At 42.3% G+C, this 23,929-nt stretch overlaps 3 protein-coding genes across 3 annotated transcripts; all 3 read right to left on the bottom strand.

The window, feature by feature from the left end:
* Window positions 1–1,140: 1,140 nt before the first annotated feature.
* klhl2 (kelch-like family member 2) lies at window positions 1,141–11,187 on the bottom strand. The gene is made up of 15 exons (XM_085161873.1): window positions 10,699–11,187; window positions 8,484–8,603; window positions 8,281–8,387; window positions 8,042–8,163; window positions 6,622–6,784; window positions 6,348–6,457; window positions 6,136–6,252; window positions 5,023–5,172; window positions 4,828–4,945; window positions 4,433–4,630; window positions 4,198–4,299; window positions 3,804–3,932; window positions 3,481–3,621; window positions 3,244–3,387; window positions 1,141–2,687 (listed from the first exon to the last, which is right to left on the bottom strand). Exons 1-15 carry the CDS (start codon window positions 10,764–10,766, stop codon window positions 2,659–2,661), a joined length of 1,818 nt encoding a protein of 605 aa, XP_085017999.1. The 5' UTR covers window positions 10,767–11,187; the 3' UTR covers window positions 1,141–2,658.
* A 2,317-nt stretch (window positions 11,188–13,504) lies between these two features.
* med28 (mediator complex subunit 28) lies at window positions 13,505–16,808 on the bottom strand. Its single transcript, XM_085161885.1, has 4 exons — window positions 16,616–16,808; window positions 14,474–14,540; window positions 14,285–14,397; window positions 13,505–14,144 (listed from the first exon to the last, which is right to left on the bottom strand). Exons 1-4 carry the CDS (start codon window positions 16,772–16,774, stop codon window positions 13,941–13,943), a joined length of 543 nt encoding a protein of 180 aa, XP_085018011.1. The 5' UTR covers window positions 16,775–16,808; the 3' UTR covers window positions 13,505–13,940.
* A 383-nt stretch (window positions 16,809–17,191) lies between these two features.
* lap3 (leucine aminopeptidase 3) lies at window positions 17,192–23,542 on the bottom strand. The gene is made up of 13 exons (XM_085161875.1): window positions 23,337–23,542; window positions 23,051–23,172; window positions 22,915–22,969; window positions 22,724–22,829; window positions 21,624–21,783; window positions 21,366–21,530; window positions 20,517–20,675; window positions 20,291–20,415; window positions 20,097–20,185; window positions 18,187–18,289; window positions 17,999–18,078; window positions 17,808–17,920; window positions 17,192–17,686 (listed from the first exon to the last, which is right to left on the bottom strand). Exons 1-13 carry the CDS (start codon window positions 23,433–23,435, stop codon window positions 17,500–17,502), a joined length of 1,563 nt encoding a protein of 520 aa, XP_085018001.1. The 5' UTR covers window positions 23,436–23,542; the 3' UTR covers window positions 17,192–17,499.
* Between the last annotated feature and the right edge of the window lie 387 nt (window positions 23,543–23,929).

Genomic DNA, 23,929 nt, shown 5'->3' with positions numbered 1-23,929 from the left:
TAGGTTTTTTTTAGCCTACCTTGCACCGATAGCCCTTTGGGCCTTATGTTGATAATTACAGTGAAAATCTATAAAACAAAAATTCAACACCCTGAATTAAAACTTCAGATGTGTTTGCTGCGACATTAAAAAAAGAGGAATAGTGTTTTACTGCACTACAAAACTGTTCATAAGCCAATAATTAAATTATTTTCGAGCCACTGAAAATAGGGGGACTATGCATAAAAATAAAATTCCTGTAATTACTGAACAGTTAATACAACACTTTTGTTAAACCCCTTCAATCTTCAATCAAATCCTAACTGCTTGGCTTAAAATTCCCCGTGGTGGTATACATTGTACAACAAACTAATTTTATTATTTTGCCTAACTTTGGACATAAATGTAGACCACACTATAAAACCCCTACAGTCCAAGAAACAGAAGTATTTTTGGCAAATTTAAATTACTAATGCATCTAATGCGTCAATTGTCAGTGCACCCCAGGGTGGCTGTGGCTACACTGTAGCTTGCCATCACCAGTGTGTGAATGGGTGGATGATTGTGTATAGTGTAAAGCGCTTTGGGGTCCTTAGGACCAAGTAAAGCGCTATACAAATACAGACCATTTACCATTTAAAAAAAAGAAAAAAGATTTTAAAAAATGCTTTGTGTTACTCTCCATTTGCTTCATCAATACATTTAACCTCCTAAGACCCGAACTCTTCCACGGCATGTATTTTTAATTTCTCTTTGATATTTGGGCTGATTGGGACCTGATGAATGTAAAAACAAAGAATAACCAGATTTTTTTTTTTTTACCTGATTTTTGGTTTTAAGAAAAATTGAGCCACATATGAGGATATTCGTTTAAAATTTCGATAGAACACTAGCAGTATAATGTCCTCGTAAGTGGATATCAGGCCCCTGTAGAGCAAAATGGAGTATTTTGGTCTAAATAACCCAAAATGTGATGTCCACATATGTGGACGCCAGGTCCTAGGAGAAAGAAAATACAATATTTGCCTTTAAAACAGAATAAAGCATCATGAAGTGTATTTTGTACCAGATATACTAGAGTAATGAGAAATGGCCAAAAGGGACACTGGGCATTATGAAATATCAGTTTTTGTAACAGGAGTAAAGCATCACACACAGGAATTTCCATTTCAAGGTTTTACTGATTTGGCAAAATATTAAAAACAGATTTTATCATTTCACAGCTTTAAATACAAGAAGCATATTTATTAATGATAATATAAAACAAGTAGTGAAACATTGTCAAAGTCATTAGCCTACATGACATTCCTCAATACACTGACAAGAAACAGCGATACCAGTTACTATTTGTAGCAAGTTCTCAATATAGTAGGAGAGGCGAGAGACTGAAGAAACAAAAGAAACTCAACAGTAAGTTTGGTCACTTTCCAGAAAGAGAGAACAGATTAGTGGAGAAGAGTCATAAAAGAGAGACAGTAAAGAAGAGACATATTAAAATTGGCACATTCATAGTATGTCAGGGTGTGCAGTAGTTAATACAGTTGCTACACCGAACGAGAAGAGGGTACGGTTTGGAGGGTAGCAGGTTAGAGACAGGAACCATGCAGTGAGTTCAGCCTGCTGTTGTCATGAGTGGTTACAACCACACTAAATATGGCTGCCAGGTGACACATCCAACTGGTTTTTGTATTTTTTTTCTCCCCTCTACTGATCACTGTTTTGTTTTTTTGGCAAGGTGAATGAGGCTCCTGGCTCCAATCAAAGTCAGCTTCCTCCAGAATAATTGTACGCCGTCACCTGCTACAGCTGCTTCTCATGTTGCTGTTCTGGTTGAAAGCGAGCTAACACAGCCATCGCATCCTACCCGAAGTCAAAATGTGTGTTCTCTATCCCAGACCAGCAGCCACTCTCTGTCCAGTAACAGTACTGAAGGCATAATAGAGGAGAAGGGGAGACAGACCGTACTTTGACATTCAGGCACTCTTGAGCAGCCACCCTGCAACACTGTAAAAGATCGGAGGTCACACGGAGTGCGTTCATGCGGCATCGAACTAGGCGTCACCACACCAGATGCACACAAACACACATGCTCACATGTGCAAGCAACAGAGCACCTTTAAATGCTAGCGTACACACACACACACACACACACATATGAGCCCTCACACAAACAGACACACACTCACACACAACTCACTTCTCAATAGGATTTTTAAAAAATGAAAGAGAAACCCATTTCAGTCCCAAATGGTCCTTCTCTGCCTTCCTCTCCCATGGAGCAGGTCAGTGGTCTTTCTCTGAGCTAACATTACTAATGTTAAAATAACTCTGGAGTTAAAGTAGCTTCATATCAGTAGCGTTTCTGTGGCACTGCAGTGGTACACAGATGCTTCAAATAGCTTTGTCCAGTCGCTGCTGCAGTCCTGCCACGAGAGATGGGAGGGGAAGGGGTTAAAACACAGGTTTGATCCCCTTGTTGGTTACAGCTCCTCCCCCATTCAGGTAAGTGCAAAAATCCTCGTCATCTTCAACAACATTCTTGTAATTTCCTTCATCTTCGTCAGTGCCTGTGCTAATGCTGCCCAACATTTGAAGCATTGGCATCGTAGACAGATCCAAGATCAGTATTCAGCAGGAGAATACGTTCTGCTCCCAATCAGCGGCGGGTGTTTAGAGCAGTCATAAGGGCTTGTCAATCACAGTCACACCTGAAGTAACAGAAATAAAATAAGTTAAGTTCAAACAACTATATCCTCGTTTTCTTACACAACAGGCTTCCCTTTTTGGTAAACCTTATAGTGATGGCCTGGATCAGGTGACTGAATCCTCTTTTAGTTACACTGCAATAGCTCTAAGCTGCTGGGGGTTTCCCATGATGTGTTTCTTCTTTACTCTCTGTGGATTGAATCTTTAGTTATTATTAAGTGGTTCTCATCCACAGTGTGTCTTTTGTCCCGTTTTCCTCTCCTCACCCCCAACCAGTCACGGCAGATGGCTGCCCCTCTGTGAGCCTGGTTCTGCCAGAGGTTTCCTTCCTGTTAAAAGGGAGTTTTTTCTTCCCACTATTGCTAATTGCTTGTTCATAGAGGATTCATTTTATTGTTGCAGTTTTCTCTATGTTATTGCAAGGCCTCTACCTTACAATATAAAGCGCCCCTTTCTAAATCATTCTGCACAGTATGGCTCAAGTAACCACAAGAAATAACAAAAGCCAACTTCAAGAAAGCATTGAAAACTATGTGGCTCCATATGTGGAGCGCTGACCTGCATAACTGCGACCTGTGCTCATGCAGGTCGGCAGTAGCGTCCACTTGTCAGTGATCGGATTGTAGAACTCCACCGAGGCCAAATTACAGCTTCCGTCATCTCCTCCCACCACGTAGAGTACATTATTTACAGCACACACGCCTGCACACACAAACGCACAACGATTAAAAGACATCTAACACAAGAGCACCACACATCCGAGGCTGCTTGGTGAACACACGCCGTGTTGCTTACCTGCATTACGTCGACACATGTTCATGTCGGCTACTTGTCTCCAGCTGTTAGTGGCTGGATCATAAACTTCACAACTCTTCCTCACCAATGGACCATCGTGGCCCCCCACAGCATAAAGTAAACCTTTTAATACACCCACACCTGAGGAAGGCATTGGACATGCACTTACTAGAGATCACGATCTACTCAGAGGAGCACACTGTGCAATGTTTTTCATTTAGTCCTCTTTTATAAGTAAGCTTCAGTAAAGATTTGTACTGACAAACAGATCAGTTGGTCCATTTAGTATTTTAAAACACAAATAACTTCAAAAGTTGACACACCTGCTCCACTGCGTCTTGTTCCCATCTCTGCTATATAGCTCCACGTGTTGCTTTTAGGGTTGTAAGCTTCTACCGTACTTAAACACTGCCTGGTGGCTCCGTCATAACCTCCAACAGCATAAAGGATCCCTGAAAAACATGCAATCCATAATTTAGAACGAGGTGCAGGGGCGGATAAAAGACACAAGTGATGGAGGAACTATGATATTTTTAATCACACCGCTCTTGCCATAGTAAATATCGTAGTACTGTAGTATTTTGCAATAGTGGTTTGCTTTAAAAAAGAAAAATATGAGCTCTACTGAAGCCGTTTTTCCTGCCAGACTAGGTATTTCTGTTAGTTTGTTCACCGTCTATTTCTAAAAGCTGATTTTAGTTTGGGAATCATATTCACCATTGACAACGCCGACTCCTACACTGCTGCGTCGGGTGCTCATGGGCGCCACATGGAACCACTCGTCTGTCTTAGCGTTATACGCCTCAACCGTAGACAGACCTGCAAACACGCAGAGCGTCAATCAAAAATACAGCAAACATTTTGAAAATTCTCTGCTGTCACATTTTTAAAGGACATTTGGCGTCACACGCTGAGGTCACGACCGCACGAATTAAAAATCGCAGCAGCAGACCTGTGCTGCCGTCAAAGCCTCCAACAGCGTACAGGAGTCCGTTGAGCACAGAGGCCCCAAGTGTCGATCGACGGTCCTGCATGCTGCTCACGCTCGTCCAGCGGTCCATCATCGGGTCGTAACAGTCGACCGTCCGTACGCGCAAAGAACCGTTGAAACCGCCCACCGCGTACACACATCCAGCCACATACACCACACCTGAGAGAGAACACAAAGTTTAAAACATCTGTCATTCTCCTGATCAGTGCTTAGTGACATAAAACTTTATGTATTTTTTATTCTCACTTTTTCTTGGGAAAATCCTGGTAGGCAGATGAGAATCAAACTGCCTAATCCGAGGAGCCTCCAGGTGACATTCTTCAGCTCATTTATTATGATTACTGAGGGTTTCCTACCTGCTCGGCACCTCCTAGTTGGGAGTTCAGCCACTTGGTACCATCGCTGCTCCTCAAAGTCGTAACATTCAACACTTCGAATGGCCTTAGGAGCCTGACCGCCAACCACCACCATCACCTACGCACAACAGCGATGCCATTACAAGAGCACATGCTGTTTTGATGTGGATGTAAGTGTTCATAGTGTGTTAGTACCTTAGGACAGCAGGCTGGAGTCCTCATGCGTGTGCGGGCGGTCTTCATCAGAGCTCTCTGGTCGGCCGGCAGCAGGTGGTACTTCATGGCCTCAATCAGGTAGTCTTTACAGGCACTGCTGTTCTTAATCAGAGACTCCTCCTCCACCCGCTGACACAAGTGAACAGTGAGGGAGGAACGAATTAGCTTGCATGATTTACCGTTACAGTACATCGCAGTGAGTGTGATGTTTCTGAGCTAAAAGTCAGCATAAGAAAAACCCATAAAAAAGGTATTTGTACAAGGGCATCATGTTTTTTCAGTAAAAAAAAAATGCTAAAGGACTTCAGCCGCTGCCACTTTACTGTAAAAAAGATTCAGCCACAGCAAACACTGCACTCAGTTTTGCACCAAGAAACAATCAAATCCACTTCTTTAAAGCAACAGAAGTGACAAAGAAAAACAAACATTTATATTTTTAATTTCATCACTTTCAATAAAAGTGCCCTTTTTGACAAGTGAAGCACACATTCACTTTACATCATAGTTTTGTTTTTTTATAGATATCTTCAACACATCAGTGAAGTGTACACACAGAGACACACAGACACACAACATCTTCCTGTCATAACCAACCTCACCAGCAAGATGACAGAATTAGAAAGCTCTCCTTGCTTGCGTGAGCTTGTTTGAACGTTCCAGAAACAATAAAACAGGCCATCGTTGAATGTTGAAGCACTGCTCTGCTGCACTGTTTGCACTCGCACGAGTCTAGTCTTTAAAAAGTATAAATTACATTATATTGTGTACATTCATAATTTACTGTGGCACCTTATTCCCGTCAGCCCCTCTTTCATCTTTTATTTCCCACATTTTTTACTGAATTCACTTTTAATCACCCTTTCCTGCCGTTTTTCTTTCTCTGACCTACATGTGGTTCATGTTCTGTATATAGTGCTTTTCTACATCACTCAAAGAGATGGGGGGAAAAAATCATTAAGGAGGCTTTACACCAGCCCAGTTTCTTTTTTTAAAAAAAGGATGACACACAAAAGGTTACTGGCAGCTGATAGTGCATAAAACTTTAACTCTACTTCATTTAAGAGCAGATTAAAGAACAGCAGCTAAACACACCTGCACCAGGTATTCTCTGGAGAGGAGCGGCAGGCGGACATGTTCCATCAGGTGAGCCAAATGCTCCTGGCGGACGTCTTTATCGTGGTTGACCCAAGCTATGACGGCCTCAAAAACCTACACAACAGCGCACACAGGCACACGCACATCATTGGAAAGTTTTTACTTTACTTCTGCTACACGTGCAAAATGAGAACGACGAGAGAGCGTACCTTCTCCTCTGAGGGTATGGTGAGCTTGTCGCTGGCGATAAGGCTGGACACTTGCTCCATGCCCAAATTAAGAAACTCCTCACTGCCGACCACCTCTGTAAAATGTTGCTCTGCGGGCACAAACTGCAGATAAACACAGCTGCTTCTCTCCACAACTTCATTAATTACACCTGTTCTCATTCTGTCTCCCCAGATCCTCCCGGACACGCGGACTCGTTTAAATAAAGGAACAGGAAGTGCTGCCACACACATGCAGACTTTTGAACGCACAAACCTGCGAAGCTGTTAGCCTGCGTGAGAAGCTGGGAGCAGGCGTGTAGGTCAGCGAAGGCTCGTATTCCCAGGCAGTTGGACGGATGAAGCTGAGAGCTCAGGAACTCACAGCAAGCCTTTTTCACCTCGTTCAGCTGGAGCAGCCCCGCTGCAGGCAACAGCGCCTGAGAAACAAGAGCACGAGGTTTGCACACAGGTTTCGGCTTTACTGCCACAGCGTACAGATCAGTACATTTAGAGCGGTGACAGGTTGGCCTGGTGTGCAGAAGAGCAATCTCTGACTCACTGACAGTTTATGTTAACGAAACTGTTCCAGTCTTTTTCAACTTTTAGACCAAGAAAGAAGTGAAAACCTAAAAATAAACTCAGCTGAGCTTAGAGCACAGCTACCAATCAAAGTGATCACATGCTGTACGTGCATCTTTTATCGTGTCTTTATTTGCACTGTGGTGATCTGATCCTTCCCAAGTTTAAAAAAAAAAATCTGTTCAAACATGGAAACTACTTTTCTGGTTTAATTTCGTGGGTTTTAAAGCAAGTACAAATCTTCTAGAGAAAAAGCCTGATTAAATCACATTTCATCATTTCATGAACGCATTTCAGAAATATTTACGTCAGAAAAACTTAGTCATCCAGGTCAGTGTCATCTTTTTTTAAATGACACCAAATATTAAATACAGCCTTATTTAAATACAGATGCAAGTTTTAGATTTTTCCTGAAACCCAGGAGATTTTTCCAATCACACTCACACCAATTTAGAATTACCAGTTAAGCCAGCCCCACTAACTGCATGTCTTTGGGCTGTGGGAGGAAGTTAAAATATCAGGAGAGCACCCAACACTGAAGGCCCCGGACTGGATTAGAAGCCGCGATCTTCTTGCTGTGAGGCAACAGTACTAACCGCTGCACCACCTTGTCTCTCTAGCTTCTGGCCCTGGGCTCCAGACTCCAGACCTTAACCTGACCAAAAGCCCTGATCATAATACACGACTTCCTACTGAGTTAAAAAATTTCAATCCACCAGCCCTTTGATTAGTATAGACTGCTTGACCCACAACACCAAAAACACTGAGCCTACCAGTGTTAGCAATGTAAGATCAAACCACCAACCTTTCAATTAGTAGTCACCCTGCTTTACCTCCTGATCCACAGTCATCCCAAGATAAGAAAAGCTTAAGAAGCGTGAAGACATAATATGGAAAATATGAAAGATATCATGTATATGACCTACTTAGAATCATCAGCTAACCTAACATACGAGTCTTTGGACCATGGGAGAAAACCAGAGTTCCCACACAGAAAGCCCACAGCTGGCCAGCAGGTTAAAACCCACAATAGTTTGTGGTCACTGCAAATGCTGCAAACCCACTCAGTGTGATTCCAGGCTGTAGTTATTGAGCTAATGCATGTGTGTGTTTACCTGCACATTATCCTCCGTGACCTGTATCTCCGCCGTGTAGATGTAGTCAATCAACAGGCCCAGAGTCCAGCCATCCATCTCCTTTATCCTCACTCGTTTTGCCCTACTTTCTGCCATCTCGCCTGTTAGTACATATGCACACGTTAGCTTTTCAGCACCACAAAGGTAGCAACTGTGTCAGGCACTAAAAACAATGAAAGGAACCGAATAGATGAGAATGGAGGTTCACAGGTCGTTACCTGTGAACATAGCGTGAAAGTAAGGGCTCCCAGCAGCCAGAACCACTCTGTGAGCAGCGATCTCGACGTCCTCTGCCACGATGGTCACATCACACAACAGGCTCTGGCTACACACACGAGTAGGAAACAGAAACCGTTACAGTTTACAGAAAGGATTTGTTGAGGACGAGGCAACAAATAACTGAAGAGACAGTGTGGGACACCTGCGCAGCTCGTTCATGACTTTGAACGCCTTCCTCATGTGGCGAGGGTTCAGAGTGACGGGACCGTGCCTTTCCACTCCGTCCTCTTTGTCCAGAGAGTGTGGACAAAGTCTAGTGCACCTGAGAGGAACAGTACAGATACGTAAACAAGAAGCAAACACACAGGGAACACAAAACGCGTAACTTGAGAGCTACTCGGGTCTCCTGGTGCACGGCAATCACAGTGAGGACATCTTTTTGTTTAGAATCACTTCTAAACACCATAGCTTTAACCAAAAGCACAATCACACACTGCGTTTAACTTCTCATTAAGTTTTCCAAAGTGTCTTTGCAATCACTTTAAACCCCGACGTGGCTGGTTTATCTCCTAGAGAAGATAAATTACTGTTGATTTGGAAACTGACGGTGTAATATTTCCTGATTTCCTGACAAAAAACACACACACACTTAGAGGGTGCTGTATCAGGACCAAGCTTGATTTTCACACACGTAAAGAAGGCATCTTCCCAGGAGACCACAATTAAGATTAAATGCTCATTTGTAAACTGTTTAGCAGTCCAGTCAAAGCTGCAGTATCAGGTAGTGCTTTGTCTTGTTTAAAATCTTATCTAAAGACCTTAATTATTAGTTTATATCAACAAGGTGCAGACTCTCAGTTGTAGCATGTAAAAGCTGAACGGTTCTGCTATAAATTCTATTATTATTATTGTTGATATTATTAACTGTTGTTGTTGCACTAACGTTATGATTAGAACAGGGGATGCACTGCCTGAGACACTGCTGATACTTGTGTTTGAAAGAGCAGTTTAGCGCATAGCCAATGTTGCCAAAGTTATATGTTTTGCATGCAAATTCATATTGTTTTTGTTTATTGTTATAATTTGTAGTTACATAGAATGCAGTCAGTCACATGCTGCACATCATTACTGAGACATGCTGTGATGTATGGTTTGGAGACGCTGGCACTGACAAGGAGATGAAGATGTTAAGATTTTCATTGGGAGTGAGCAGGATGAGCAGGATTAGAAATTCATTTATCAGCAGGACAGTTCAGGTTGAGAAGTTTGGAGAAAAGGTTAGAGAGGCAAGGCTGAGATGGATTGGATGGAGAGTGGATATATCAGGCAAAGGATGTTGAAGACGGAGCTGCCACGCAGGAGAAAAAGAGGATGATCACAGAGAAGATTCATGGTTGTAGGTAAGGAGGCCATGCAGAGGGTTGGTGTGACAGAGGAGGATGCTGGGGATAAGGAGAGATGGAGGCGGGTGATCTGCTGAGGTGAGAAGAAGATGCTGCACATCTTAAAATACAAACACACCCTGCATAAGTTCTCCTGTCACTGACATAAGTAGTGAAACAATGTAAGAACACTGCAGCACTAATAAAAGTGCTTATTCAATATTAATAGCGAAAATGTTCTGAGAAAAATACGAGTTACAATTTAGAAGAAAAATGACTCCTGTGTGTAAGATATTATTATACTGATGAATCAAGTAGCACTTTCAGGTGGCACCATAATCCAGCAGCTCTACTCAGGGGCCCTTCTCCTGAGGGTTTCATGATAAGTCTGAAGAGGTTGTGAGAGAGAACAGGAAAAGTCCTGCTACAGAGATTTCCATTCATGTTTGACACTCTGGCGTATGTCGTAAAACATGGATTAGGCTTAACCTAAGATGGAACCTTCTGACTGCCCAAGGTGTTTGATAAGATCACGTGTGTACTTAAAACCTTCACTATTGACTATTCATTAAAAACAGATCGATGAAGTTGGCTGAACTGTGCTGGACTAGAAGTATATGATATGTAATCCGCACAATTACTTTGTTATTCGCACCTCTGAGCGCACACCTCTGCCCTCCCTCTCCTGAAATCAAACATTCAACATGTACATTTACATGCTGCTCCTCTGTTTACTGTCACAAATACACCCACACACGGCTGTGAAGCACACGTCCTCAGTGCCACGAACAGAAACAGAGGCGTTAGACCAACAAGCACAACGTTATGACACCACCACAGAGCCTGCAGCCTGATCCTGCAGCCACAGTCCCCGGGTATCAGTCCTCCCCACCCGGTCATTGAGCAGCCACACCGGCTGGCCGCTGTCTCTGTCAATGCGGCACCATCCGTCAAGCAGCCACTGGGAAACGTCAACACACAGAGAGAGAGAGAGAGAGAGAGAGAGAGAGAGATTCAGCAGCTTTTTGCACTTACAACGGATGACTGTCCATGATTCTGGTGTTTTTCAGAGGCTGAAAACTTGGCCCAGCGGCATGCACCATTCCATATCCACACAGTGTCGTCTTCGATGGGTCTAAATTCAGGCGTGAATCACGGCGATCATCTGTCCAGAGGCGGAGAGACGGGCTGACGACAGCCCCATTAAAGCAGCCTGTTCCATAGAAACACACAGCCCGACTGCTGCGGTGACACTCTCCACAGACACGTTGCGATTCAGTCCGGCTGTTGTACCCAGCGGACTGCTCCTTATGTGGGCCGAAAAACGCGCAGGAAAGGCGCACACCGCCGGGTTAGACGGGGGTTGTTTTTACTCAGCGTCCCCTCTCTTTTACTCCTGGGTGTTTATGGGTGCGAGAGGCGGACGGACAAGGATACCTGTTATTTTCCAATCGCTGATTAAAACGCACAAACAAGGACATGTCGGTAAAGACGGTCCTCTGAGCAGCCAAGGCGTCCCAGAAGAAAGCGCTGTCTCCCTCTAGCTGTGGGAGACTCACGAAACTGAACAAACACTCAGTTCAGTTTGTTCATAAAGAAACAGCTCATAAACACGATCAGGGGACCTTACATTATAAATCATTTACAGTATCACAAGGGGAAACTGAAAAGTGACACTGTAAAGACTTTAGACTTCATCATTTATTCCAGGTTTGGTCTTATTATGATGGACAATTTTGGCCCTATTTTTGTTGCATTTCTTTTTATTTTTTATTCAATTTAAAAAAATACATGAAACATGAAACGTGTTTTTTGCTTCTCATCAAGCCCAAAGTTTTATGTCTCTAAATCTGACTTTGTAGATCAGAAACTGCTTTATAATGTCACAGTTTTGACCTCGTACTCTAAATTTGATCCTGTTATAAATTTGACTTGGTTGACTGTTTATGATCTACGTTTGTATCATTTTCAGCTACAAACTCAAGGTGTTTGATTTACTTTCATAAACTATAACAAGTTATTTTGATATACTACCACGATTTTGATTAAAGGACTCAAACTTTAGATTTTTAAAGTCTAAGTTATACTTTATTAAATAAGGTCAATTTATAAATCAGTAAGTTTGAATTTTAAATTTTCGTGGCAGAATTTAGATACTATGGATTCAGATTTTAGATATCATATTACTGAGTGTTTGCCTCATGCTAAACCTGCCTTAGCATTTCTCTGTTTTGATTTTATTACTAAATTTGTAGTATTATATTAAGTAAGTCAGTTTTACTTATATGCACAGTTAAGACCAATGTGTTTTGTAGTAAAATAAATAAATAAACACATAAAATAATACTATACTATAATATCTAACAAAGATTTTCTTTGCACTACTTCAAAGCACTTTGCAATTTGTTCTCCAATGTATCTTTCTATTGTTTTTGTATATATTTCTCCTGTATGCTATTTATTCCTGCTGTCTACTATTTATATTTTATTCCAACACAGCTGATGTGGAGCACCCGCGATTTTGTCGTACATGTACAATGACAATCAAGTTTTATTCTATTTTATTCTTTTCTATGTCTTTTAGCTTTATATCTTACACTACTGGCTTAAATTCTTGTTATTCTGTTCCTAGTAAGTCACAATTTTGATTAAATGTAAACATAGGATTACAAAACTTTTATTTATCATCAAGCACAAAGTTTTATTTTAGCATTTTACTTTGTAAGTCAAAATTTTCTTCATTGGCATCATAATTCTCACTTATCAGTTTACTTTTATTTCATTATTTGGACACTTACTCAGAACCCGTATAAAGCAGTACATGCCTGGGGCTATTGTCATGCTGCACAATGAGATCTGATTGAGACTGATTGCTTCATTATCTACTAATTGTTTGTGTATCTCACAAACATGACCACAAATACTCATATATCTCATCCTTGCGACTAATATGTTCTGCTCTTCTCTCCCAAGTCATGTCTTTGGAAGTCAAAAATTAACATACATGAGCATTTATGTTTTTAATTAGTCTTTCTGTCAATTTAGATATCTGCCTGCATTAGATACACACTGTACAACATGTTAAATCTAGTCCATGTCAATCAGAAACTGTACTAAAAGAGTGGATAACTGCTAATTAAACACATTAGTATTACATTTAAAATCCAGGCTTCTTCATGTCAGGACCACAGACCCATTTGCAGAAATTTGTCCTCGGAGCACCATCTGTGAGGATATTTTGCCTGACTGTACTGTTTGTGAACATGCAAGAGCTGTGAGAATGAGCAGAACAAATCTGCTGTGGTGTGAAGACACCAATTACATCAGAGACAACATGCTTTCATAATTCTCTGTACTCACTACTGACTCAGTGTAGTGGTGACCTGGAATAAAAGCTGTTGGAAGGTAGATTTGTTTAAACCAAAATGCCAAGATAACAATGTTATTTTGGTTTTTATGTAAACACAGACGACATTCCAAATAATTTATTTGTAAATTGTTTTTTGAGCTACAGTCTCATGTATGTTCTATTGATCTAATAGTTAATTTCCACAAAACTGAAGGATTTCTAAAGGAGTATCAATACTGGACCAAAATGCCACAAATCATTTTTATCCTTTCATGCCATTTAAACACTGACCCTCTGGTTTGCACCAAAGGCTCGGTTCAGTGTTTTATCAGAAGATGACACAAAGCTACTTTTAGAGGTTGAGTACTACTCATTTGTGACCCACCAATAAACCCGAGGAGTACACCTTGGAAATTTTACAGGGCGAGGTCAAACCTGTTTCAATCACTATATCACAAAATGCACTCTGGTAAAAAATAACTAAGACTTCAGTATAGTTTCAAAAATTCTCATATTTTATTTTTACAATTAAAAAAAAATCAGCAACGAAAATATTTACATAAATGAAAACAGAGGAAAATAACTGTAGAAATATTGTAATAACCTCCCCGCATTTCTGCAGGAAAGTGCTCTTCGTTTTAGATACAGTCACATTACACTGCCATCCTCCAAATACAGACTTTATTTGCCCATTACTTCAAATGAAGCATGCACAACTGATGAATGCAAGCTCACATATCTTGTTTCTGTGTCATCTCCAGCCAGCCTTGGTGGACTCAGGTCAATCCCAACCTTGCAGAGCAAAAGTCTTTATTTTGGCAAGTGACTGTTTTGCTGTTTCCAGGTGGTTTATTGCACACACTGGATGCATAACAGCACATTTTGAGAGCGGGGCAGTTTCAAATGATGTGACTGTACATGTGGTGTGTTAGTTTGGCTTTAAAGGGGCAGGGGGCAGATTTGCAGAGGCCTGCTCCAGAAAGGCCAGCGGTCCAGGAGGGGGAAGGTCTGAGGGTTTACGATGCTGGCCGCTCACATCCTCCAGCACTTGTTGCCAGTGGTGTAGCTTCGTCAAGTGCTTCTGAACCAGCATTTCTTTTCTCTGTAGTTCATTACGCAACTCTGACACATCCTGAAGTGAGAGGACAAGTTGACGAATTGAGAAAAATGAATAATACATACATTCACGACTAGTTGTTTATTTTATTTTGCACAAATAACAAGGAAATTTATTGGAAACATAAGTGGAGCCAATTCATTGCAATAGTTTACCTCTTTCACCACTTGCTCTGGTTTCTGCACAGACAGCTGAAGCCTTTTCTGTAAGAAGAAGCACTCAGTCTGCCGAGCCACATCCAGAAACTTTTGTATGCACTGGTCCACACCTACAATAAGCACAACATGTCAGCATACGGACTAAAATGTGAAATGTGGAAAATAAAAGTGTTGTGCTTCACTGACCTGTTCGAATCTCCTCCTGGTCTGTTCCATTAACGTAATCTTGGCTCACCAGGGATGCAAAACATGCCTAAAGAATAAAAAGAGACAACATTCTTAAATCATAACAGACATTCTGCTCAACCATCTCAAATTTGCCTAAAACTTTTAAGGTCCAAAGTCCAAAGGTCCAAAGTCCAAAGGTCCAAAATCTGGGGCGACCGTGGCCCAGGGGGTTGGGAAGCGCATATGTAACCCGAAGGTCGCCGGTTCGATCCCTGGGTTCTCTGTCCTGGTTGTTGTGTCCTTGGGCAAGACACTTTACCCTACTGCCTACTGGTGTTGGCCAGAGAGGCCGATGGCGCGATATGGTCAGCCTGTCCCAGGGCAGCTGTGGCTACAACTGTAGCCTGCCTCCACCAGTGTGTGAGAGTGAATGAATAGTGGAATTGTAAAGCGCTTTGGGTGCCTTGAATATATAAATGCAATCCATTATGATGATTTCTGTGAAATGCTACCTTTCTATATCAGATACTTTTTAGAAAAATGATCTGTTGACCCACTTCCAGCATGTTTCTTCTCACCCTGAAATCTGCCTTGGGGAGTCAAACAAGTTCACAGTCTTGCAGCATTCATGGCAGTAGTCAACATGCCGATTGCCGATCCCTGAGTGCGCGTAGCAGTCGTAGTATTAGGGTAAGGGTGTTGCACTGGACTGCTAATTACAGCATGTGGAGATGGAAACCTGAACTACTCACGTGAAATGAGTTACTAATCCCCTTTTCCCCAATCTTAATTGTTTTCCTGTACCAGAAATGTTGAACTGATACTTGTTACGTTGTCATGCTTTTATTTTTTAAAGTTTTTGAGATATTTGTGATCACACACTGCCTAGATATCTAAAATAGTATTTAACAAATGAAGCTAAAATTTCACAGCAATCATTATAAATTTCAAACCCTGAAACTTTCAAGCGAATCAAAGGTGCTTAAGCAGAAAATGTTCTTTTAAAAAAAAGTGATGATTTGATGTGGAATGAGTGATGTTCCAGCTTTGAGTCCAGGCAGTTTTCTAGACTGCTTGTCCCCAAATAGATTAATTAAACTTTAAAATATGTGAATAATACCTGCCTTCCAACCTACACAAAGAAATTAGCAATGCTGTTGATTTGCAACTGAGGATAAATTCGTTAAAGACATCAATGCTAGTAAAAAACTGTAACTAGAACTACTTCTATGTTTATGCCTTAGTGAAACTTAAATATAGTCTGCATTAAAAAGCTCCATTCTTGTGTTTGTCACTGGGTGCAGAGATTTACTCTGGCAGCAGCATTATTCACAGTGGTGATAAACACCTGGCACATAAATGGCATTCATTCGGGCAGCGAATATTGTGCAAAGAGAGCAGCGTGTGATCTGGACACAAGCTCAGCCGAGACATTTCGACGTGGCGTCACAAAATTAAAACGACCGCAACAACCGTGAAAAGAGTTGGATAGACATTGCTGCTGCCTGGTCAATGTTTTCCATTAGCAATTTAGCAAAGTTGATGATGGGGGGGCTGTGTGAGTGAAACACAGAGAAGGAGAGCGACAGACACAGTATGAGCTCTCAGGTCGCATCAGAGCATCGGGCCGTATAGTATCGTGACCTACGAACTTCTAATACCTGCGACTCAATCGTACAGTTTGAGCAGGAGCTGAATAACGCGACTGAAGAAAAAAAAAAAAAATCGCAGTGTATGCCCAGCTTAATGCTAGAAGCATAGCGCATTAAACCAACAAAGGAGTCGGGTGTGCATAATGTGTTAAGTGTGTGTCTATTGTGTTTTTTTCTTTTTAAATTTAGTTAAGTGACAAAGAGGGAGGATTATGGTGTTTTAGGTGTTAGAAAAAAAGACAGCAGCCCGTGTGTTTGTTACCAAGTGTCTGCTAATTAGCAGGGCACAGACAGGGGGCGAGGCTGGGACTTTGTTACACGCCACAATACTTGCTCATAATAATAATTATTATTATTTTTAATAATTTTAAGAACAGGACTTGAATGTAAAATGGGTACACCCTGTGGTACAACAGCACCAGCAAACAAACACTAACTCTAACCGGCTAAAGCTGCTAGCGACAGTTAGCATGCACAGCTAAAGGAAGCCACCACTGAAGACTCCTACCTCAAAAGAAGCCTCCAGTTCATCCACCAGTGTGTTGCTTCCTTGGGTCCTGGGAGCGGCACTAGCAAAACTCGGCTGGCCCGGTCCGCCGGAACCCCCGACAGGATGTGCACCAGGAGGCTGCTGGCCGCTAAACATCCCACTCATGGACGAAGCCATCTTGATCTGATTGTTTTTCCCCTCTACAGTCCGCGCATGCGTATACAGTCCACAGAGCTTTCTAGCCAAACTTAGGTGGACAACCTTTTGTACATCTTTCGGGACACAGTGGCAATATCTTTCTGGTCTGTTGCTTTTTTGTGGGGGACATAATTTAGTCAAAGCGTCCTCCTGGGAGATGATAGGAATCTATATCTTTATATACATTAAAGCTTCTGAGTAATGTCTCATTACATTTTGTACAGTTATGTACCAGAAATTGGCAGCAGCTGCATCACTGTAGTGGAATGCAAACGTAGTTTAAACACCCCTATGTACAAGTCTACAGCCAGTCTACAAGAAACGGTTTTCCCACTTTAGTGTGGGTGCACCATTCTCAATAGAGCATGTCTGAACAGTGACAGTCATACAAAACAGTTTTTATTTACCAGTAAGAATTTATTTATTCATACTACAAAAAATACTGTTGATGCTACACAGCTTCAGGATGACAACAGGACCAGGGACTGGTCTGAGACAGATGCATGTGGTTTATGGAAACAGTGAAGCTCAGATGTTTTACAAAAATATCTCCATTTCATATAATTATATCAGTTTATCCAGTGGCCTGTTTCACACTGTGTGGCATTTGACCATTGTGTTTGGCCCCCGGTCTGTTCCTACACTGTTGAGTCTTGCTAGAAGATTGGGAAAGAGTCTAATCAATATTTGTTGTCCGTCTCCTTTTAGCCATTGTGGGCTAGACCAGCAGCAAACTCCACCAGTGTACGTGTTGGTCTTCCAGACATGCCTTTCCTCAGGTAGGGGACTTCGTCTTTGTTACTCATCACACCGGCGATGTCCAGATGAGCCCAGTGAGGAGCTTTGACGAACTCCCTCAGGAATGCAGCTGCAGTGCACGCACCACCAGAACTAAAAAGAAATCACTCATGAGAAGAAGAAGAAAAATTCCAATTCATTGCACACTGGAGCATTGACTGGACGTCTCTCTGCTGCAGCAATGCCTCTAACAGGAGATGACACAGATACGTACCGGCTGTACTTGCCGATGTTGTTGAGGTCAGCCAGCTGGCTGTCAGTCACCTGTTTGGTGTAGTGCTGGAACAGAGGCATCCGCCACACCCTGTCACCTGTCACAACACTAGCCTACAAACACAGACACACACACGTTAACAGAAGAGCAGTTGAACTGAGGCACCGTGTTTTAACGTGTATCTGCAGTACCCTGTGCAGCTGCTCCCAGAGCCAGTCAGAATTTGTAAAGACTCCTGCTGCTGCTGAGCCGAGCGCTACATCCATCGCACCTTGAAGACAAAATACGCCACGGTTTTGACATTTGTCTATGATTAATGTCTTGCAGCATAAAGAAAATTTGATGTCACTGTGTAAACAAACTGGTGGAGAAATCATACCTGTTAGCGTAGCAACATTGACAATGGCTCTGGGGTTGAAGACATGTCCATAACAGAGAGCATCAGCGAGGATCAGCCTGCCCTCTGCATCTGTATTATCAACCTGGAACACAGAAACAAAAACACTGTACAACTGTACACATGCAGTAAATGTCCTGGTACTTACAGTGGTGTGAAAGAGAAAAGTTATCCAAACCTACCCGATCCTGTGTGAAAAAGTAGTTATGCCTCTTGTTAAATCATAAATTAACTGTGATTAACCACATTTTTTGGAAAGCTGAGTTCAGTTTCACTAAATACACTCAGGCCTGATTACTGGCAGCCCTGTTGAATCAAGAGGTCACTTACATAAAACCTGTCTGACAGGTTAAAAGATCTCAAAAAGCAACACATCATACAGTAATCTAAAGAAACACCTTAGAAACAAAGTAATTGAGATCTATCAGGCTGGAAAGGGTTACAAAATCATTTCTAAGCACTCCAATGAACCATGTTGAGAACCATTATACAGGCATGGAGAAAACATGGAACACTGGCGAACTTTCCCAGGAATGGCCGGCCTCAAAACATTACTCCAAGAGTACATCGATGAATGATCCAGGAGGTCACAGAAGATCCTGAACGACATCTAAAGAACTGCAAGCCTCACTTGCCTGAGTTAAGGTCAGAGTTCGGGATTCAGCAATAAGAGAGAGAGAGAGTGGGTAAAAATTACATCCATGGCATATCCAAGGAAAAAACCACTGCTGACCAAAAAGAATATAAAGGCTCATCTCACATTTACCAAAAGACATCTTGATGATCCCCAAGACTTTTGGGAAAACATTCTGTGGACTGATGAGACATAAGCTGAATTTTTAGAAGGTATGTGTTCCATTACATCTGCATAAAGCCGACACAGGATTTCAGAAAGGGAACGTCATGCCATCAGTAAAATAGGGTGGTGGTAATGTTATGTTCTGGGGCTGTTGTGCTGCCTCAGGACCTAGAGGATTGCTGTGGTAAATAGAACCATGAATTCTGCTGTCTACCAAAACATCCTGAAGGAGGCTGTCCAGCCAGTCGTGACCTCAAGCTGAAACGCACTTGGGTTCTGCAGTAGGACAAGGATCTAAAACACACCAGCAATTCCACCTTGGAATGACTTAAAAACAACAAAATGAAGACGCTGGAGTGGCCTAGTCAAAAGTCCTGACCTGAATCCAATTGAGATGCTGTGACATGACCTTAAAAAGGCAGCTCATGCTTGAAAACCCTCCAGTGGGGCTGAATTACAACAATTTTGCAAATAATTGGGCTTAATTGGTTGTTGATCAATGGTCATTACAATCTGCATATTAATGATCAAGGAACTGACCTCACAGCCCATTGTTCATTCAGTGGGCTAGTTTCAGTCATTGTACGAATATACTGTTTATAAGGTTGGGGAAACCTGCAGTCAGCTGAGACTGAAGAAGTCATTTGGATGAGTGACAAATCATTTCTCCCACTGAAAACGCTACGTCCAGACGAACAGAATCAACCCTTTGGGATCTGCAATGATCATTGGGCCAAAATTCCTCCGCAGTGCTGGAAAAGTTATCGCAAGTTATCGCAAACACTTGGTTGCAGTTGTCGCTGCCAAGGGTCGTCAACCAGTTATTAGGTTTAGTGGGAAATCACCTTTTCCACACAGGGCCATGTAGGTTTGGATTTTTTCCCCCCTTAACAATAAACATCAGCCACAAGCACATTCTTACAGCACGTTAATCCATGTCGAAGCACCTAACATTCAGAAGCAACTCCAAGTTTTTGCAAATTGATCCATCAGCTTTCTGACTGGTAGATGGCACGCTCCAACACTTGAGCCACAGTGTTGGCACAAGCACACTCAGGTAGCAGTTCGATGCCCATTTCAGGATTCCACTAACCTGGATTGTTTTTCCATTCTTGGCTTTGACAACATCACCTGGTTTAGTAGCCTTCCCACTGGGCATGTTCTCACATAAGGGGGCCAGACCTGAATGAATCAGGGCAGTGAAGTGCTCAGACTTACACATATTATGTATGACAAAAATAAATTTAAAAAACAAACAAACAGGGTATTTAATATCAAGATGCTCACCGACAATGTTGACAGGGAGTTTCAGAGATGCTGCTGTGACGATGGAGGCGCACACCGTGGCAGCTCCGCCCATGTCGGCCCTCATCGCATCCATAGAGGCAGAGGGCTTCAGAGAAATGCCCCCACTACAGACAGAGAATCATAAAGACAGCACTGTATGGTGTAATAAAAAAGTTCAGTGAGGCATTTACAGTATCTGATCCCAGCCCGTGTTGCTGTGTGTTACCTATCAAACGTGATGCCTTTCCCCACTAGGAGCAGCGGAGGCTGCTTACTGTCAGGAGAACCGTTGTAATGTAGCTCCAGGAAGACAGGGGGCTCCTCTGAACCTTTAGACACACTAAGGAAGGCTCCCATCTGTTGTTCCTCGATCCAAGCCTGCGGTCTACAATGGCACAGTTTATTAAACAAAAACTCTTCTACTTCATCTACTCTTCAGAACAAAAACAGGATCGGTAAATATACAACAGTAATTCACTTATTGGTGCTATTCTGTGCAGGGTGTACCCTGCCTCTCGCCCTGTGGCAGCTGGGATAGGCTCCACCCCCCTCCGATCCTAAATTAGGTAAGTGGAAAAGAATGGATGCATAAAAATATTTTTTTATATGCCTTCAGTCGGGGGAATGGGACACCATTTATTGTACAGTATATGATTAGAAACTGATGAGAGGAGGCAAAGTAATTTGAGAGATAAGACATAAATCTTTATTGTCATTGCACAGTCATGCCTAGTACAATAGTACAACGAAATTGGAAACTGAATTGAAAGCCTGGAGGGGAAATTCTTAGATGCCAAAGTGCAGTTATTTTGAAGATGCTCTGTTGTTTATCTGTTTATAAGAGTATGTGCCATGCCTAAAGGCCACACGCAGCTTTTGCTTTATATCAATTAACCACTGTGTGTCTGTTACACAATATAAACATGGTAACATTTTGTTCAACCAATTGAACAAGCCCAAAGAAAATCAGTTGGAAAAGTTTCCCCTGAAACATGCAACAGTTTAAAGTCAATGTTTTTTTCTCCCTGATTTTGAAAGCGGTGCCGGGGATGATGGTGATTAACGAAACACTCACCTCTTGTGTATGGTGACTCGATCAGCATGTGGAGCCAGTTTCTCTTCAATGGTTTTGGCAAAAGCAGTAGGCGTGATGTGATTGGCCGGCGCTTCCATGAGAAGCCGTGCCAGGTTTTGGCCCTCAGCATACACGATGCCTTTCTCCCAGCCGACCACGTCAGCGCTAGGAAGAGTCAGACACAGGAAGTAGCATGTTGCTGTATTTAAAGCGTTAAAAACCTCTGACAGTCAGTGAGCTTCAGTTTCTCGGATCTACCTGCCGTGAAGCTGCGTTGTTACTTTGGTCTTCTTCTTGGATTTGAGCTGGTCATAATAAAACAATCCCAGAACGGCGCCTTCTGCTGCTGACTGGGCATCACCACAGCTGTCCACCTCCACGTGGCTCACCTCCAGGTCCTGAAGCAACCGGCAGCCAGCTGAACATGCATGAATGACAGAAACAAACCAGGTACGAATTCAGCATAAACCCGAATGAGTGCAGATGAAGATGTAACATGCAACAGAAGCACTGCTGTGCAATAGAACCTAAAGGTGACAATCTGCATTACCTCTGAGCTAAAGGTCAAATATGATGCATTTATTTTTACCTTTTAAACATCCCAGAGGCATTAAAGATAGGTAACATTCGTGTCCGAATCAGAGGATGCGCTTTTTTTCTTTACTTTCACTTTGAGATCCAAAGCATTTCAGAGGTGCTGTGCTATGCTCCAGTACCCAGAGTACACGGATTACGCAAGCACCCATTTGCAAACGCACCTTAGACTTGTACATTTCTAAGGGTGTCAAAGCATAACAGCAGTTTCCACACTGACAGATTATTATAGCATGTTTGATTAACAAACAAGAATAAGAAAAGGCAGAGTTAACTTTGTGGCTGATACAATTAAAGGTCAATGACTTTGGGATAGGTCATAGATGAAAAAAGAAAAAGAAAAAAAAGAGCCAGCTGAGGTGGTTCATGCATCTGGTTGGGATGCCTCCAAATGGAGCTTTTCTAGTCACACCCAACTGCAAGGAGATCCCGTGGTGGACAAAGAACCCGCTGGAGAGATTACATATCTCACACCTTGAGATCCATCATAAGGAACTGGAAATATGTAGGAATGCCACCAGAACCACGTATTGGACAAGTGGAAGAGGATGGATGGATAGATGGGTGAGATAATCTACTAATCAGAAGATTGGTGGATTGATCCCTGGCTGATGAAGTGTTCGCTGAAGTTTTAAAAAAAATGCCTGTATTAATGGGGAATGTTGTATAAAGCTTTAAAGCGCTATATAAGAACCAGTCCATAACACATTTAAGCCATATTGCACAACACTTTACTCCTTCTGTTATACACACCAACGGCATACCTGACACAGCCTGCCTGATGTTCTCCTTGCTGGTGTCCCAGTTTTCTGTGCGACAAACACCTACGTTGTTCTTACCCAAACCGACTACTGCTACACATGGGAAGTCCTGCAGGAGACACACAAACAACATTCATCAGGAGATCTTAGACTGAGGAGACGGGGTTTATAAACATAAAGTCACACCTTATTACCTTGTGAAGTCCATAAAATACTCTGCTTTTGCCGTTCTTGAGTGCAGGCCCAGAGCTGGGAAATACAAATGTTTATGAGGCTAATCGCACACAAAGAATGCTGTTCACTCTCAGTCTGCAGGTAACAGAGACTCACAGTTTGAGCAGCTCAGAGAGCTTTCCGGAGAGAGACTTGTCAAACCCTGCAGCCGCCTCTGTCAGGTGAAGAGTGCCCTCCTCCTCCTCCTCCTTCTTCTCAAACACTCCCAGCACCAGACCCTGCAGACACACAAACAATCAATATGATAAAAGATGCAGACGGCCACATTCTCACGCATGAACCTGCAGAGCATCTGAACCAACACACGGAGCCGAACTGATCTGAAACTGAATGAGTCTCGTGTGATAATGATGATGTAACTGTCACCAGATGCTAAACTCACCTTTCTGTCGCTCAGCTGAGTGTGTGAGACACAAAACGACCTGCAGGAGTTTGTCCGCACCGCCGTCCGCGCAGCTGTCCTCACCAGAAACATTGCCATCTGTTGCACACACACCGAGAGCCCAAATAAATCACTTTTAAAGGTCGTACACTGAGCATATGCGAGAGGAAGCCGAACGGTCGCGTTTATTTGTACGTCACAGTGAGACGACGGAGAGGGGCCTTTGTCGCCACCTAGCGGCAGATGGATAATTGATTAAGAGCCAGTATTACGGATACTGGTGATATTATTTGGCGATCAAAGCAGTTTAAGAAGACCTAAAGCTGAAAAAAACATGTAGCAACTTCATACTTTTAATGAACACTTTATATTTGTTTTACGGGTTCCTTATTTGTATGTTAAAATGGCTGTAATATAAACTGATACAATCGCCTTTGTTTGACTTCACTAAGTAAAACAATCTTGACATAAACTGCAAAAAGATAAAAACACACACAGTATTTATCTTCAGTATTTTTATTTTTGACAATAACATGAATCTACTAATAAATATTCTTTCAAGCTTGACATTAAAAAGCATCGTCAGTCTTCTT

The sequence above is a fragment of the Neolamprologus multifasciatus genome, chromosome 6, assembly GCF_963576455.1.
Source record: "Neolamprologus multifasciatus chromosome 6, fNeoMul1.2, whole genome shotgun sequence".
NCBI classification, from domain to species: Eukaryota; Metazoa; Chordata; class Actinopteri; order Cichliformes; family Cichlidae; genus Neolamprologus; species Neolamprologus multifasciatus.
This window is presented reverse-complemented; position numbering and strand designations above follow the sequence as displayed.

What these genes read in the sequence shown, in the direction of transcription:
- klhl2 (XM_085161873.1), bottom strand. Translation starts at nt 10,766, where the DNA reads ATGGTGCATGCCGCTGGGCCAAGTTTTCAGCCTCTGAAAAACACCAGA. An exon ending in CCAGAGAATACCTGGTGCAG is followed by an intron (nt 5,173 to 6,135) that starts GTGTGTTTAGCT and finishes CACTTGTGTCAG; the next exon opens with CGGGTGGAGGAGGAGTCTCT. An exon ending in AACAAGACGCAGTGGAGCAG is followed by an intron (nt 3,622 to 3,803) that starts GTGTGTCAACTT and finishes TGCCTTCCTCAG; the next exon opens with GTGTGGGTGTATTAAAAGGT.
- med28 (XM_085161885.1), bottom strand. Translation starts at nt 16,774, where the DNA reads ATGGCTTCGTCCATGAGTGGGATGTTTAGCGGCCAGCAGCCTCCTGGT. An exon ending in CCAGGAGGAGATTCGAACAG is followed by an intron (nt 14,398 to 14,473) that starts GTCAGTGAAGCA and finishes TGCTTATTGTAG; the next exon opens with GTGTGGACCAGTGCATACAA. An exon ending in CAGAGCAAGTGGTGAAAGAG is followed by an intron (nt 14,145 to 14,284) that starts GTAAACTATTGC and finishes CTCTCACTTCAG; the next exon opens with GATGTGTCAGAGTTGCGTAA.
- lap3 (XM_085161875.1), bottom strand. Translation starts at nt 23,435, where the DNA reads ATGGCAATGTTTCTGGTGAGGACAGCTGCGCGGACGGCGGTGCGGACA. An exon ending in CGAGTCACCATACACAAGAG is followed by an intron (nt 20,676 to 21,365) that starts GTGAGTGTTTCG and finishes GTGCCATTGTAG; the next exon opens with ACCGCAGGCTTGGATCGAGG. An exon ending in AACATCGGCAAGTACAGCCG is followed by an intron (nt 17,687 to 17,807) that starts GTACGTATCTGT and finishes ATTTCTTTTTAG; the next exon opens with TTCTGGTGGTGCGTGCACTG.